General features: G+C 38.9%; 1 protein-coding gene across 9 annotated transcripts in view; it reads right to left on the bottom strand.

The window, feature by feature from the left end:
- Nucleotides 1-17,262, bottom strand: part of LOC128545545 (cAMP-specific 3',5'-cyclic phosphodiesterase 4D-like) — a 184,541-nt gene that overhangs the window by 14,592 nt on the left and 152,687 nt on the right. For 4 of the 9 annotated variants that reach the window (XM_053515922.1, XM_053515925.1, XM_053515924.1 and 1 more), the window contains 5 exons: nt 11,646-11,837; nt 9,390-9,452; nt 4,279-4,315; nt 3,691-3,767; nt 3,434-3,483 (listed from right to left, as the gene is read on the bottom strand). In XM_053515922.1, the coding sequence (XP_053371897.1) occupies nt 3,434-3,483; nt 3,691-3,767; nt 4,279-4,315; nt 9,390-9,452; nt 11,646-11,837 (419 nt within the window). Of the gene's footprint in view, nt 1-3,433; nt 3,484-3,690; nt 3,768-4,278; nt 4,316-7,577; nt 7,737-9,389; nt 9,453-11,645; nt 11,838-16,152; nt 16,440-17,262 lie in introns of those variants that run through there. The other 5 variants (XM_053515923.1, XM_053515927.1, XM_053515926.1 and 2 more) reach the window with 4 other exon arrangements.

Genomic DNA, 17,262 nt, shown 5'->3' with positions numbered 1-17,262 from the left:
GAAAAGTCCAAATGAATGAACAAAGTTATGCTGGTAAAAGCACAGCAGTGCAGGGCTCCTGGCCTATAGAGCAATGGAACACCATGCTTTAACTATGCAAAATCACACCGCCCGCATGCACAAAATCCTGAGGCAGATGCGTCACTGACTAACACAACAAATCTGCATCCCGACACATGACTACAGCCAGTCTCCAGTAGTGGTCCATCAGGTGAGGGGGGTGATCTGGAGAAGAGTAGGAAATTCAGGAGGACAGCTCTTGCCTTTTAGTCATGTACTTTCAAAAAAAGAAAAAGCACAGAAAGCTGAGCCCACTCCTCTTGCACCTCCTCTCCAGCTCGCTTGGCCAAAGACCAGACCCCATATGAAGCTGTAAGTGTACAGTGATGAGCTTCCCCTCTTTCTCCTCAGGTAGGGAGTTAGATCAACAAGCAGGTATCCAAGCTGATTTAAAAAAATTACAGAAAGAAAGTGACAACGAGCTAGTGAGAGCTTAGCGGCACCTCAACGTGGCGGCATGACTTAAGAGGCTTTGCTTTACACAAAACACAATCGGTTTCCTGTGAAAGCCCAAGCCTAAAGAGCTGGAGAGCACGACACAGGAAGAAAAAGAAAAGACGGGCTGGATTTTTGGATTGGAGTCGAGTAAAGCTGTAATCTGAGCAGCTGTAAGCAGGAAAGGAGCATTGTCCCTGTTAAAAAAACTGCAATACAAATGTAAACAATACCAAAGCACCAGATAATACTGTTTACTAGATACGAACATTACAGAAAGGATTTATTTATAAACATTACACATTACAGAAAGGATTAATCTACATGCTTTACATGTAGACTGTGTGTATAAACAATACAGCAAAAATAAAAATATGCCTTTGATAGGGTACGTCCTGTAATATGGATATTAAAATATGTCTGTAAGCACATGACCAATATCAAAATCTGACCAGACGCAAAAAATATATATATAAAAATTGACATGGAGGGTTGGCAAGAATAAGACAGAAAAATTGTAAAATGATGCAAATGTTAAAAATCTGTCCATGCTGTTTGATACTTTCACCCCTATTCTCAGCCTGTCCCCCTTTCAAAGGCTGTGCAATTGCTCAGAGAGTTTGCAAGCACAGGGGACCACTGTCCTTGCTGACAGCGTCTCCTCTGACGTCAATGGCATTCTTCTCATGTTTAGTGCAACACACTGAGGCTGCTCCGGCTCAGCTCTAAACTGTGGACTGGATTCTGCAGCGCTGGCTGAGAGAGAAGAAAATCTTCTGCAATTTGGTTTGCTGTATTGTAATAAAATATTAATTCCAAGTCAGGACTGTTGGGTCATAAGTTTGGCATAACGGTTTCATATGTCATCATCATATGCCAAGTTTTAAGGGCGTAAAGCAATTGGAAGCATTTATCTGAAGCAGCATTACCTATGGTTGGCACTGGAATACAGCAGGTAGTGTTGCTGACACACAGCTCCAAATTTCCTAGTTTGATACTAAGATCGGGTTACTGTATCTGGTTTCTGGAATGTGAGAATGCTTCTGTGTGTATGTGCATTTTGTACAGTGAGGGATTGGTGTCCCACTTTGTCACAGCTAACAATTTCCATTTATTAAAATCAAGGCATTGTACACTTTATACTAGTTACCATCAGTTATTAACAGTTGCCTGACTGTATCTTTTGTTTTCTTGATGTTAATAAGACAAAACAATGTAGCTTCAAGCATGGCACAATGCCCTCCCTCACAAATTCACAGAGTCTAAAAAAAAAAACCTGAAAGTTTAAGCTTTAGTTTGGTTTGTTACAAAGAACTGAGTGTTTATAAAAATGCTAAATAAAACCATCTTCACAAAAAAATTTATTAAGATATCAAAACTTTAGCTTATTAGCCATTACAGTTCTTTTTATAATATGTTTACAAGTTGGGGTGAATTGCTGTTGCTATAATACTGCTGTTATGAAAAACGATTTATCATCTTTTAACCAGTCACATTTGAGAATTCAGCAGCACTTAAGATTAAATCAATGCCTTGCACACTTTTTTTTACTTCCTGTATAATCCTGTGATCTCATCGTGCTTTCTCACAGCGAGACACTTAAAAGCCAGTCGTAATGCCAAATTTATCCTTGAGTAATAGCTGTAGTGCTGTGCTCATGAAATCCTGCACCACAGTAGGTCTTAAAGTCCTAAGGTGTGATGGCAATATTCATGGTGTGAAATTCCATGACTCAGGAAACACATGGAATCAGTGCCCATTGTGCCAGCCGGATGGCACATCCCAACACCCTCCCACAGCACGTCACCCCAATCCATGTCACACACAGAGGCCACTTTCCAAGAAAGCAATGGGGAGGAAGCAGCGTCGTGGAAACTGGCTTCTTCATGTCCCAGGAGGATGCTGATGGGTGACGTCAGATTTCAGATGACATCATTCTCCATGGTCTAATCAGTCTCTCTCTGTCTCCCCCTCCCTTTAGCAATCTCCCTTGCTATGTCTCAGCCATTGCCTCATCTCCCCTAGATCTTATGCCATTCACCATCCCAATACTGCGTTGCTAAGGAGGGGGCAGAACCTTGCTATTTTTAGCAGGTTCTATTTAAAGCCCAGCTCATAATGTAAGAGATCAATCAGTATCGGCAGGTGTCACTGCGAACAACTGAGTGCTGATTGAGCAAGGGTGTATGAACAGTGTCATTAAACCTCACTAATTATAAATATCAAACTGGTACAAACTGCTCAAAACAGGCTTGAACGTAATAAATTCATGCTTTTTTACTTTTGTCTCAGTTCAGTAATAAAATAAAATACCACCGATCATTTGAGAAGGAAGCAAAAAGCAAAGAGTACTTTGACTGACAGGCTCATCTTGTGAGTCATGGCAAGGTGGTAACACACTTTCATCTAATAATAATCCATCTCTTGCTAAGTGGGTATACAAGGAAAAACAAACTTCATGTCCTGTGTGTGTACATCAGGATATCACATTCAACTGCCTCACACCAAGATACAACATCAGCATGTACATTTACCAGTCTTTATTACTGTAAAATGCAGTACAATGGAACCAATTAGATTTCCTACATAGACAGCTCCTACCTAGAGATTTTTAATAGTGTATTCCTCATAAAAATTACAGGAAACAGAAATTCCACTCCAAGGCAAACATCACTGAAATCATTCACAGCAGTTTACATGGCCCATTGATGAATTCTTTACTGTTTGAGGAATTGACAATGGCAGCTCAAAAAAAGCAGTTTGTCTCCCTCTACAGGAAATATGTTTCTGTGTGGTGTAATGAATAGTGTTTTTTTTTTTTTTTTTTTTTTGTAAACACATTTTAAGAAGATGGTCATTTAATGTCCATTCAGCAAGCAAAAGACAATGTCTACATCTGTCTGTCACACTCAAAATAAAATAAAAAAATTAATCTTACCTGTAAAGGAGGCTTTGGGAAGAGGAGTTGGGTTACACATGGGAGCCCTCCTGTAAAATGACCATATAAGGAGAAAATAAAATAAGCCACTTTACTGTATATATAATAGAGTTGACTTTAACAGGGCTTTAAGACAAAATACGTCCAAATTAGTGCAATGGTTCTTATGCAAAGTTTTACTCATATACATACAACATACTTACCCACCATGGTGTAATAAGTATTAAAACATAGTGTTACAGTACAACTGCACTCACTTATTTGTGGTTCTTTCTTGCTGCAAGTTGGTTAATGCTGCAAAATTGTTCCGCACTGTTCTCAAACTGGCCAGTACCTAACGAAAAAGAAAAGAGGCAAAAGTAAAATGCAGTATTATGTGACCAGGTCTGTGTTTCAAGACGAGTCACAGGAATATTATTTATGTCAATAAGCATGAAAGACAGCTACAATCATGTAAAATATATCCATGGCATACCAGGATGCTTATTATGCCACTATTATTTAGGATTCTGATTGGTTAAACAGGTTTGATTTTTTTTTTCCTGAACAGCAGGTACACATAATCATAAATTTTTACAAAGTACAGTACCAAGTATCATTTATTAATACATGACTACATTAAATACTGCAGGAATGAGAGAAATAAAACACTTTGGGACATAGTGCTATAGGAAAATCATAAACTTTAGGGTGATATCAGTGACTTGGCTTCACTTGTGCTGTATCACATCACTCTGCAGTTGATTATTTCCCCATAAGACCACGTCACTTTTTTAAATGTATTTTTTATTCAGTCCTAGATTATTACTGCTGCTGCACCATTACATGAGCTGAGAGGCACTAACCTGGGCAAACGGTGTTACAATCAGGTCGTCCCCATGACTGCAAGAGAGCGGATACAAGAAATCAATTAACAGTCTGGTACACAGATACTGTCTCAGCTGTTCTACATTAACTCGAGGAGGTATTCATTTTTCTCGTGTGTGTGATATACACGTCTAAAATGCTGCATGCATTTTGTCGCCACAAAAGAACCATATCGTAAAGCAGAAAATACTTGTTTTCACATTATAGAAAAGAAAGTGCGATGTAAAGCGTAATCTAATATTTAACTTTTCGTTGACGATATGGTTTATCTGTGTGACAAGTCCAAGGCAGGAGAAATGGGTCGCTTGTCAGGCATTTCTGGATATGAATGTTTTTTGCAGGCGAATGTTAATAAGTACGATGTAGAGAGGAGGGAGATCGATGACTGAGGGACATAAACATTTATTCTCAAGGTGAAGTAAATACAGTGAATTATAGCTACCCTCCTTAAAAATGAGCAAAGAAATAAATATGCAAATGCAGTAAATGATACTTTAAGCTCAAACATATATTATCAATCACAAAAAGCACTTGCCCCTTAAGAATAACACTAGTTAAACAAGGTTGAAAGTACTTGTAAAAACATCTTAGACCACTATATACATTCTAAGAACCATTATATTCTTAGATTTGTGAATCTAGGCCTTTTTTAATTTACCACAGGACTGGATGCAAAGATGATCATTGAAACGTTTTATCTTTGGCTCATCATTAAGTTCGAATCTCCATCCATGGCATTGTCTAAACCTTTTGATAGAGGCAGCCAGGTTTTGAGAAACAATATTCTGAGACTTTGCATATCTAATTTATAATAATTCTTGTATGCAATCCTCTTTTGTCTCAGACATTTGAAATTTATTTAGAATACTGTTTTTTACCCCATAGTATTTTTTTTACCTGTATTTGTTGTGGAACCTGATCCAGGCAGATTAAAGAGATAGTTTAGTCATAAATCATAATTATGGTCCATGTAAGTACATTAAAATAGATCTTGTTTGTTATATATTTTCCTGCTCGGCACACCGACCGTGACTGCAAGTACAATGTAAGTAATGGGGGCCAAATCCATCAACCATTGCTCAGTGCAAAAATGCATTCCATGCTCTCTGTAGTCCCACTGGGATCAATCAAGTTATTTTTAAGTTACAGTGTATTTAGTATACTGTAAATGTAATTATTTTCTTTTACCATATGGCTAGTTCCATTTAGCCAAAGAGCTATGTTCGAGTAGCCATATGGCTACTTTCATTTAGCCATACAGCTCGTTCCAGGGAGAAAAAAAAAGATTTAAATTTGTTAAACAAGCGTTGTAACTTTTGCATTGGATAAATTTTACATCCGGAATGCAGAGCATTTAAGTTTATAAAGACCTGAAAAAAAGCTGTTTTATGTGTCAGGTTTTCCAATTGTCTGGTTTTCCAAAGAAATGGTGATGGAAGGGCCAAGTGAGTTTGTATTTGGGCATCTTTATATCTATATCTCATGGAAATGTGCATGGGGACTGAGAGGATATTAACAATAACAATAATTATTGATTTTTAAGTAGTTTGTATACGTAGTATTTTTAAGCACATTTGAAAAGGTTGATTGAAGCCTGAATGATTGAACCTTTCAATCATTATGTGTTAGGTTTCTTTAAGACGAGGATTCATGCTCATTTTTATAAAGGGTGCCAATAAAATTGGGAGGGCACTTTATGTATAATTAGTCTGCGGAAACGAAATAAAAGTGACAGTCATCATCCCTCCATCTCTAGGAATACAAATGTATTAGAGTGCTAATGACTGAAATATAGATATGCTACGTATTTAAAAGAAAACTTTACATTATTATTATTGAAGAGACTGTCTGGCTCAGTGAGGGTGTTTACAGGCGAGACGGATTGACACAGTGACCAAAAAGTGCACATAAAATGAATTTGTGGGTGGAACACTGTGCCATGTGTTTTTTACTGTGCCCGTCTGTCCTGGCATGGCTCAGAGTGTTCCTAACGCAGAGTCATGTTAGAGACGTTTACACTCAGAAAGGTCAGGGCTAAATCCATCCACTAACAAGTCAAGAAAGGAGAGTACTTTCCCTGCTGCTTTCTGCACCCCTCATGTTTTATACCATATAACCCTTCTCTTTTTACATTGCAGCTCTTTCCACTTCTCTCTTTTGATCTTATTTATAGTCTAATAGTCTATAGCTGTCCAAAAGAGTATGTGAATGCAACAACTGCTAGACATAGCACGCTCAGCATGTGTATGCGAAATTATATGCATTTGTAATATGCACATGTTTAATAAAGTGTGAGGCATGCGGGAAAAGTCATGAGGGAAATCTGAGCAATCGATCATTTCAAGTCCTTTCAGAAGTATGGTACTTTACTTAAATATCTCAATTACATATGAGCTTTTTGATTGTTTTTTTTTTTTTTTTTTTGGCTGATGCCACATCAAATGTTTGGCCACCCCTGACCAGAGTTCATATTTTGTGCTAAGAAGATCGTAAAACTAGAAGTTGAAGATTGAAAGAAAGATTCGAAATGTATTTTAAAAAAAGGAAAACTCCTAGCTGACCTCAAAAAGCGTTCGTAAGCTGCGATAGCTGCCAATAAATAGACTTTGTAGTGTGTAAAAAATTTTGCACATGGCACAACTGCTGTTTTATTAGTCAAATATAAAATAACTGCATAAATTAATTTTTCTGTCATTTTATTATTTTAATGTAATGTCTTGTGCCATTCGGCCAGGGGTGCCCAAACTTTTGCATACATCGCTCTTTTATTATAATGTGCTTAAAGAACACAGGGTGATAAATTGCTGTCAAAGTGCCATCATATTAAGTTGTAAGCATTAGGCTGTACTAATGATAATACGTTAAATGAAGCGAATGATCATAAACAAATATAATCTGACGAATTTGCATGTTGTTTTGAGCAAACACTTCCACGCTAATTTCATGTAAGATCTGTCTAATTTTGTAAATGGGAAATATTTATAACAAATAATTCATTTTCTATATTAACATTTATATCACATGACCCATAAGAGCTATCCTAAAATAATACAATGATACACAAGCAAGACGTCATTTAGCAAAAGTATCTCTTCTCATGCAGTTTCTGAGGTTTACTTGAAGCCGATCGCACCTTACGTAACAGATCAGGCAGCATGCACCGTCTTAGTGGCGTGTGGGACAGAACAAAAGAGGAGAGCAGGAAAGAGAGAAGGAGGAGCACAGTGTTGGGTACAAAGCAGGAGATATCCACATCTGGAACAGCAGCAAAACATACCGGCGTCTGTCATTGGGCTCGCTGAAGAAACGGCATATGACCCGCATGGCTGGAGTCGCTTGCTTGGAGGTTACTACATCTATCCCTGTTATTCGACCTACCGCGGCAGACACGTGCATGTGTGTGGACTTGCGCATATGTGTTTCTTGAGTAGCTCACTCAGCACGATATCTTCATGCACTGGTGAAGTGAAAGGTCGCTGGAAGCGACTGGAAGTGTGAAGTGTGTCACATGCCCTCAGACAGTATGATACTCTGACAGTATGGGGATGTAGTGTTCTAAACATAGTTCAAGACCACAGCTTAATATTGTGTGAACAATCCAGAGTCGGTTAACAACAAATGCAAAAGAAACGCATCTTAATTTATCCTAAGTAGCTAAATAAACCAAATCCTACCCACATACATTGTCATGTAAAAATAGTAGCAGAAGTAATAATAATAATAATAATAATAATAATAATAATAAACAGTACTAGGAAGTAACAGGAAATAGCACAGCAAGAAGACTGTTATTTCCTGTTTCCTCACAAGTGGCAGATGTGATTAAAAAAAAAGCATTCATTAGTTTTTTCTTCTGAAGCCTTCTGAATTATTTATAAAGGGGAGCAGTGTTACATGCAGGGCCTGCAGTGGCAGGCGAACCAGGAGAGAAAGAAAACTGAGGCATGAATGCAATCCATCAGTACACATCAGATTCAGATCAGAACACTTGTCAGAGCTTGAACCACATCAGGTTTATTTCAGGTTACTCATAACTAACATGCATCTGTAATAGCAATGAGGATTCACTTTTCAATAATTTGTTCTCTGTCAGTGGTTTTTATGTGTTATAAGACTCCATCTAGTGTTACAAAAGTGGCAGTGGCAATAAAGTGGGAATCCTAATCCAGAGAGCGATATAAGCACAAATTTACACAGCGTCTGTATTCATCAGCCTTTCTCTAAAGGTTGGATATTTAGTAATATTTATGTTACTGAATAATGTTTAACAACCTTATCTGTGGCTGTTGCAATTATCTTTATAATAACAGTCTAGATTTCTTTTATTTTACCTTCTCTTGATTTTCTACTGGATGTGTTCACTATTCTGGCATTTTGAAGCCAGTGTTACAATGTACAACAGGTTTGATAAAATAAGATCATCAATTCTAATAATTCCTCATTATTCTCATTTTAATTAAATCGACACTGAAATTTATTTTCACCAAATCCTTCATGTTTTTCTTTTAAATACCATCTCTAAAGTGCTCAACGCCGCTGTTGTTTACTACTGTACATACCCTACATTAAAAAAGGTCATTGCTTTGCTTCAACACGTACGCATCTACTGCAAGACGAAGAACATTCATGTTGCTTTGGAAATTTTTAGAGGAATTTGTTACCAGTACATCTGTGATGTTACATGCAGAGCAGGGAAAATGCAAAATCAATCAATCAATCAATCAAGAAAAATGCAGACTGTCGCATGTACATACACAGAGAAAATCATCCATCCAAACAGACACACACATACACAGACAAACTTTCATGCCATGAGTGAGAATCCAAGGCTTGAGCTCAAATCATACTGTCTCCTCCATGCAATTCCCCTCTCAACCTGTGCATCTAATGCATTTAATGCTCAGAACACCTCTGTATGATAGCAAGAGCCTTATCTGTGATTTAGTAGCCATTCTGTGCATTAAAGGTGAGGGAGGGAGAGAGGACAGGGGTTCTCGGTGCATGTGAGACCATGATGCTCGTGTCTAAGAGTGAAGCAAGCCGATGCAGTTCGTAGGCGAGCATTCATTTTGGGAGCGCCAGCACTTACGTTCCACTAATAACCGGCTCAGAGCGCCGAGACACCAGGCCTGGCCTCTGCAGATGGTTATTCCTATCGATAAGGACACAGGTCGTGAATCACACACACATTCGGACGCACCCAACACACAGTAACCCACAGACAAACACACAGATATGCACACCAGACAGACTTTGTATAGCTTTGTGATTTTGCTTGTGGTGTGTAAGACTGACTATGACAGACATTGCTTAAGTGACATGATGAACACTTGTGGAATCATACAGAAACACATACTGTATTAAATGTCATTTACAATGGGATTTATAATCCGAGCTGAGAAGGAACAAATTACTATCGCATTCTTATCTTACTTATGTATGCTTAATGTTTTATATAATGCTTTTTTCCTTTTAAAAAAAATAACTTGATTATTTTTAGACATTGTCACACTAAGGGTGTTCAAGTCAAGCCGGGACTTTTGATTGTGCAGTATGACAAAACAGATATGACTGTAGAACCTCCTTTATTTCTCTTAATAATCCCCTGCTACACTAATGCACTTATCCCAGGATTTCATTAGTGCTTGGATACCATCAAGGTAGAAAGTTTTCTGAGACTCTACTTCTGAAGCCCTGACCTCTGAGGAACTTCTTTAATGGCTCAAACATGTGGCCATTAAAGGCTTGGAGCGTGGTCAGAACTATGCGGGGGATGTGGCAATAACTTCCAGCTGTGTTACAGGAGTAGTCTGTGAATGTTTGTGTTTACAAATCCCACAGACAGATGCGTCTCTGCTGTGGGTTGCTGACAAGTTATCTGTCGATGATGGAACAACTGCAGTGTGGGATATTGGGCCTGGATTGGACCATGATTCACCTGTGGCATATGGTCCATCAGAGGCACACACACACACACATATACATAAATATATATATATATATATATATATATAATCATTTTTTTATTATTTAAATTTTTATTTAAATGTTTTGCTGGGATTAGGAGTCTCATCACTGTATTGTGCTTTAAGTCTTCTGTCAATCAGTTTTCTGAAAAATTTCACAAGTTCTGGTTTAACTTGAACGCCCCTAGTATTTTTCACAGTTTTATGTTTTTATCAAGAAGTTGACCTGTACACTGTATCATAATCTCTATTGACGATGTGATACATTTTGCTATGCTAGAAATTATATAGATAGATAGATAGATAGATAGATAGATAGATAGATAGATAGATACTTTATTGTTCGGAACATCTGAGACAGGTTCATATTACATTATTGATCATATATTCACCCAAGATCCAATGATTAGGGGTAACATCATTGAAAACTATTTCCACACAAAAATTGCTCAAATGGCTAAACCTCACAATAAACTATATGCGAGCACTTGCACATTACGGGAACTTGGCCTGTAGTTATTGGCCACATAATGGCCACATTATCTCACTAAGGTCCCAATATTATCTTGAAGTAAGGTTGATCATTCATCTCTAATGGCTGTGGCAGTAGTAATGCAAGAGATACTGTATACACCAATAGATGTATAGGCAATGGTTAAGTGACCTCCCTTCCGTTTGCTTATGTGTGTTGTGTGTGTATATGTGAGTGTAGCATAGACACACAACAGAGAGACATAGTCATGTGATCTGTCATGCATTACACTTTGAGTTGTGGCACACAGCTTACACGTTCTCACAAGTAAACACATAAGGGTGCGCGCACACACACACCACACACACTGTATGGTCTGAATCATTCTAATAGAGATGGTCATTTTAAGCTATGGTCATATTTTCATTTCAATCCTTTAATCGTCACTTACTCTGATTAGAAGCACAAGTGTTACTGAAATTAGTCTACATTTCAGGTAAATAACATAAGGCATTTATATTCTGTATACAATCTAAAGATGACTCTTCTAATTAATTTTTCATGACTGTCATACAAATGGTGAAAACCTCAAACATAAACAAGTGAGATTTTAGAAATAGAAAAGATTAAAACTGAATTTCTTAATGCCTTAAAATGCTGTTCACATGTACCATGGGGGAGACATGTGAATGAATCCAAATTCCTCTTTCATACTTCCATTTTGTCTGTGCATGAATGATGCAAGAGCTAAACATTAAAGACGCATACTAATCTTCTCAAGGAAGCATTTACAGTAACTTTAGGAAATACCTAGTTCTCATGATGCGAACAAAGCAATTGCTTTAGGTGATATGTTGCACTCACTAACTGGAAGTGTGTGTTAGCCCCCCCGTGCCTGAGTACTCACATATCGCTGGCAATGGATGAGTTGCGGGACATGGACTTGGGCGACAGGTCATAGTCGCTGTCTGAGCGGTAGAGGAAGGACTCCCTCCTCTGGCTGTGTGGAAAGTTGGCCTGAAGGATGAGGCCTGAACCTGGACTGGTCATGGGATCCAGGGGACTTCTTCCTGACGACGTGCCATTGTCCACGTCAAAGCTGCAGATAAAGCGACAGGGAAAAAACAGATAATTACAAACAGAATATCAGAATCAAACATATACAGGGAGTCACCAGCATTGTAGTTGATCCCTCTGACCTCTCATACTTCTACTGCCTGTTTTACATGAAAATACTGTACACTAGACTTGTTTTCTGATGTAAACATTTTGATTAGAATTAATAACAGAGTTTTGGTTTTATCATAACCAGTGATGGCTAAATGTATACTGTGTATATTTAAATAACAGTAAATTAGAGTCAGTGTCACACTTCCTGTGGTGGCGAACACTGTGCAGTAGATTTTGTCTTCTATTACAGTCTCCATCCTTGACCCGCTCTCGGGTTTGTTTGTTCCATCGTGTTCACCTGTTTTGTGTTCACCCTTGAACCTTGACACTATTGTCATTTGCTTTTTGTTAAGTATTGCTTTTTTAAGTTATTCTTTTATACATGCAATGGCAATGTCTGTTGTTGCTATGGGCAAAGATTTGCAGAGGGAAATTCCAACCTGAATTCATTGTTATTACAGTATCTTACAAATTATTTAGTTACCTGATAGAGGTGTCTTGACACACTAGGAAAGCTAAGTTATCTAATCTTAAATGTGAAAAAATGAACAAATAAAATAATTTCTAGTTGAAATTATTTGTTCCAGGGTCTCTCCCTCATAGTTAGGGATAGACTGGTATCATTCAGTTCTATTTAATCATCATATGCTTCCCCTTCCTGCTTTCTTTTCTCATGTCATTTTGCTTCAGTGGCCTGCATTGTCAAACAGAATCATGCTAAGGATACGCAAAGGCAGTCAGGTGGGGCCCCCTTAGGGAGGTCAGGTCTTCTATCATTGCTGCAAACTTTGTACATTTCTATTGCTATAGTTTAAAGTTTGTCAGCCTTTGGGAGCCCTCTACTGGCCTGGGGCCCTGAAGAGCAGTTTCCTGCCTTGCCTGTTGACAAGCTGCGCCTCCGAATGTAACCCAATGCTCAGGGAAATATCATGCCTCCAGTGCTGAAGACATCCCGTTCTTTTAAGACTGATAACCAGACACACACACACACACACACACACACACACACACACACACACACACACACTTTCTGTCTGAGGACATTTTCCAGAAGAACACGTAGAGCCAAAAAAGATGTATGTGGTGCTCTGGATAAAGTATTCAGACACTGACAAGTCATAATCTCTTAGCGTAAAAAACATGCTTGTAGATTCCTCTCCTAAAAAGGCTAAAGCAATTCACCTTGGTACAAATGCGTAATTCAGCTAGAAATTTTGCACCGCTGCTATTTTAAGTATAATTAGGTATATAAGCTGTAGACCAATTACCAATTGTCTGTAGCTATGCCACAATACCTCAATGTTCTTTATATTCTTTAAAACGTTTCCTGGAGTATATGAGTTCAGTCATTTTATACCAGCGCACTGTTAAATTCTTCATTTTGATTGGCCAGAAGGAATAATGATATATACATGGGCTTCTATGGGGGAGGAACAGTGTTTAGTATTTGCAAATTGCTGTGTATAATAAGAGTAAGAAGAAAACACTTTGTATCTGTATCTAAATTCCAGTGGCTTTTAAAGCCAGGTACAACGTTGAACTCTGGTCCTTCTCTTCTCTCTGCCAGCTATAGACCACTCATCTGTTTCAAGTGCAGGCCCGAGATATGTCGAATAGCTCTCTCCTGACATACTCTCTTGTGAGGCCTTCGACACAAATGCTCAGCTATAGAGTTACAACCCCATAGGTCAGCCAAAAACAAAGCCATTGGTATCCAGTTCAATTCAGACTCCTGTTCAATGCAGTGCGTCTTCCCTAATCCCTAATCATTGGAGACCGTCTACTCTGCGTCTGTTTTAGTAAGGATTATGTTACGGACAGTTGAGATGAAAGTAAGCTACATTATGTACTGAGGAATAAAATGTAAATATGCATTTCTATAAATTTAAAAGACATGGCGCAGGTCAATATGAAATATAATGCTAAGCAGTAAAGAGAACAGCAAGGTTAAGCATTAATACTGATTGTAGTATTAAAAGTATTCAAGCATGTATTTAGCAACAAAAATGCTGCTGGAGATCATTAGCACAGAATGTCATTATATATATTTCATTGCTGAATTCATCACTGAAAATGACAGATTCAATCTGGCTCCCAGTTGCTTGCTAGTGATTGCATAAGTTTTGCATAAGTGTTTGAACCCCTGACTGTGCATGTCATCTGAGCCCTGCACAATACTGTGTGGCGTGGTGTATTACGATACCTTCTGCAGGGCAGATATATGGAGAAGAAGGAAGCAGAGCAAACGTATTGTTTCACAGCAAACCATTCAACAGCAAGAGGCTGAACCTGTTTCATGTGTCTTACACTTGAATAATTATATTAATCCGGAAAAGTCATGTAGTCTATACTGATGCATTTTCTAACCAAAAAGTGTACCGCATTCAGTAAATGCAACCCCTGCTGTGATGATAAACACTTTCAGGACTGTGGCAGAAAGAGTAATGAATTATATTTCAATATATAGATTTTCACCCATAAGACATCTGTCCTCTCAGGGTTCCTCGTATAGTTCCCCCCTTGATTCTGTCCCCTCTAGCTTGCACATTATGGATCTAAATTTACAATCTAGATTTCTGTGAAGCTGCTTTTATTGCTAAACACAACTTGCAAATACAATCAAATTGAAAATGGACGGAAATTCTATTCCCTTGACATTTAATATACCTCATCACACATCATTCCCAAACCTTAACATCACATGTGACCCACATCACGAAGCATCCGTGCTGTTTCCTCTCGGGTGTATAGAGCGTGCTAAGTTTGGAAGCTTAGCATAGTAGGAAGGGGCCCAGGCGAGTGACTGACGCACTGCAGGGGCCTCTCGCTCCTACTGGGGGTTCGCTAATTGGGCTGCAAGTGGCCCTGGCTCTCAGACAGACACTTAGGTGCCAATGATGAGAAGAGTTAGAGAGGAAAAGACAGAAGAGAAAGAAGGGTGCCCTTGGCCCATTTTGGCAGAGGTCGTCCCCAGATAGATCTCTGGCAAGAGGGGAGGTTGAGCTTCCCGGGAGCTGAAAGAGAAGCTGGCAGGGGAAAGAAAACAGAGGGAGGTTGTTTCGGTGATGACGTGTTTGACTCTGACGCCCCACACTTACATGTATCCAGGTCAAAGCTGTGAGCTGATTGCATACCAACAGTGCAGAATGAGAACGCACTGAAGCGCGAAACAGCATCTGCTTTAGAATCTGCTCTCCATAAGAGTGCATTCATGGTGAGGGCGAAGCGGCTGATAAGAGACTTCACACCTTCATCCCTACCAGCCTTCCCTTTTTTAGTCATGATATAAATGGTAAATACTGACATAATTTGGGTTTAACAGTTCCAGAAACTGCAGGCTACCAAATTAAGCATAATAAAGCATTATGACATGTACTGTATTATTCTACTTATACCATGGTGGTTTGACAAAGACAACGGTCTCTATTGATTAAACATGTAAACAACATGTAGTGTGCTTTATCTGTTTATTGTTATGGCTCATGCTGTGAAGCATTCACAAGACAATGTCAGTTCCTGTTAACACTTGTGTTCTAACAGCTTTCAACTGTCACCAGCCTCTCTTTTTATTCTCTCGGTCTCTGCGAGTTAAAGACAACAAACACAACTTGTTACTGAGATACCACAAAAGACAAAGTCCTCCTCCATCCTTTAATGCAAGTTCCTCTGAGTTAGCCGTTACTACATGAAGGATAATAAGTGCATTAATATCACCCTGTGATCTCCTCGAACTACTGTCATGCCATTATATCCCAATTGGATTCAGTACTTCAGCTGTGTATTTGCACAACATAAAACAAACACGAAAACTGAATCCAAACCCCATCACATTGTGATCAAGCAGTCAATAATCTTATTATCACTTATATTGAACAATCTTGATTGTGCAATTCTGTGTTCCTGCAGTGTACATACACCACACACAATGAGATATTGTAAACAGTCAGTGTGTGCTGCCTCCTGGCTTACAGCAGGAAACTCGACTCCAGGCTCTGCACAGGATTATCCTGAATGAGAGACAAGCCAAGGCCAACTTTGGAAAAGAGACTCACTTCTTGAAATGATGAAAGATACGGACAAATACACAACAGCGCAGCTAAAGCAGGAAACAGAATCAGACACTTATAGTCTTGTTAAACCAGTGTAAAACCTACCCGCAAGCATTTTACACACATTATCAACTGTGAGAAGCTGGCATTCATAAAAAGTAAGTCAGAAAAGAAAGAGAAAAACAGGAACTTTACCATATGCCGTCTGAGTGCCTGAGAGAGCTGGTGGATCGGGAGCGTGGTTTCATCACAATGCTCATTGTTGAAAACACTTTTTTCTCTTCGCCACTTTTCCGTTTCACAACTCCTTAAGTGTATTCTACTCGCTCGGCATGCTCCCAGGAGCATGTGCTTATTCCCTCGTTTGCGTACAAACCCACACGTGTGCGCTGTCGCACTCTGTCTGCTTGAGTTCTTCCTCCCTGTATCTTTCTCTGACTCTCTCGCTCACTGACTGCAGGTCGTGTAAGCACTGGCTTGTGTTTCCAGTCTCTCCTCTCTTCTTCTCTTTTCTTCTCTGGGTAAAGTGGCCTAGGAAAGAGGAGGGACAGGCAGGGGAGGTGCTGTCCTGTGGGCAGTGTTTGTGTGTGTGTGTGCACTGTATCCCAGAAAGGGAGCCAGAGTGGCTTTAGGGAATGGAGAATGTTTAGCATCATTGGCGAGTAAGGACGTCAACCGGTGACCGTCTCCGGGTTGAATGTAAGGCAAACGCACGCAACACCACAGAGGAAGAGAGCGCCAGAAAAGAAGTAAAAAAATGGGAACCAAGCAGCAGAACCTGAAGTCTGTGTAGAACAGCGGGAAGCTCAACAGAATATTACATTTACTGTTAAAATGTCTGATAAAACATACAGTAGGAGGAACAGTGTAAAAAAAAAAAAAAAAAAAAAAAAATATATATATATATATATATATATATATATATAAGAAAAGCATTACACAATTTCTTTATTGTCTCAAATTCAGGTCAGTGTGTGTGTGTGTGTGTGTGTGTGTGCAGAGCTGTCCAGCAGACCGTAACTGATCTAATAAAAAGAAGCACAGTATGATTGAAGTACCCAGTAATGTCAGAGGCTCTTCTTCCACTTCTAAACTTTTCAAGTCTTATCTAAGTGCTAAATGACCTCAGGCTAAACTAGTGACAGCAACCCCCTACACACACACACACGCAAACACAAAAACACACGCATTGCATTTAAACGTGCCTTTCATTGGTTTTTCTAGAACAAATATGATGCCATGGGTGCATCTTAATATACACTGCATGCGGTTTTATACATAGAAGACAAATAATAAAAGGTTGAG

This window comes from Clarias gariepinus, chromosome 17 (genome assembly GCF_024256425.1).
Source record: "Clarias gariepinus isolate MV-2021 ecotype Netherlands chromosome 17, CGAR_prim_01v2, whole genome shotgun sequence".
Lineage (NCBI taxonomy): Eukaryota > Metazoa > Chordata > Actinopteri > Siluriformes > Clariidae > Clarias > Clarias gariepinus.
Note: the sequence above shows the minus strand (reverse complement) of the source record. Positions and strands in the feature narration are given on the sequence as shown.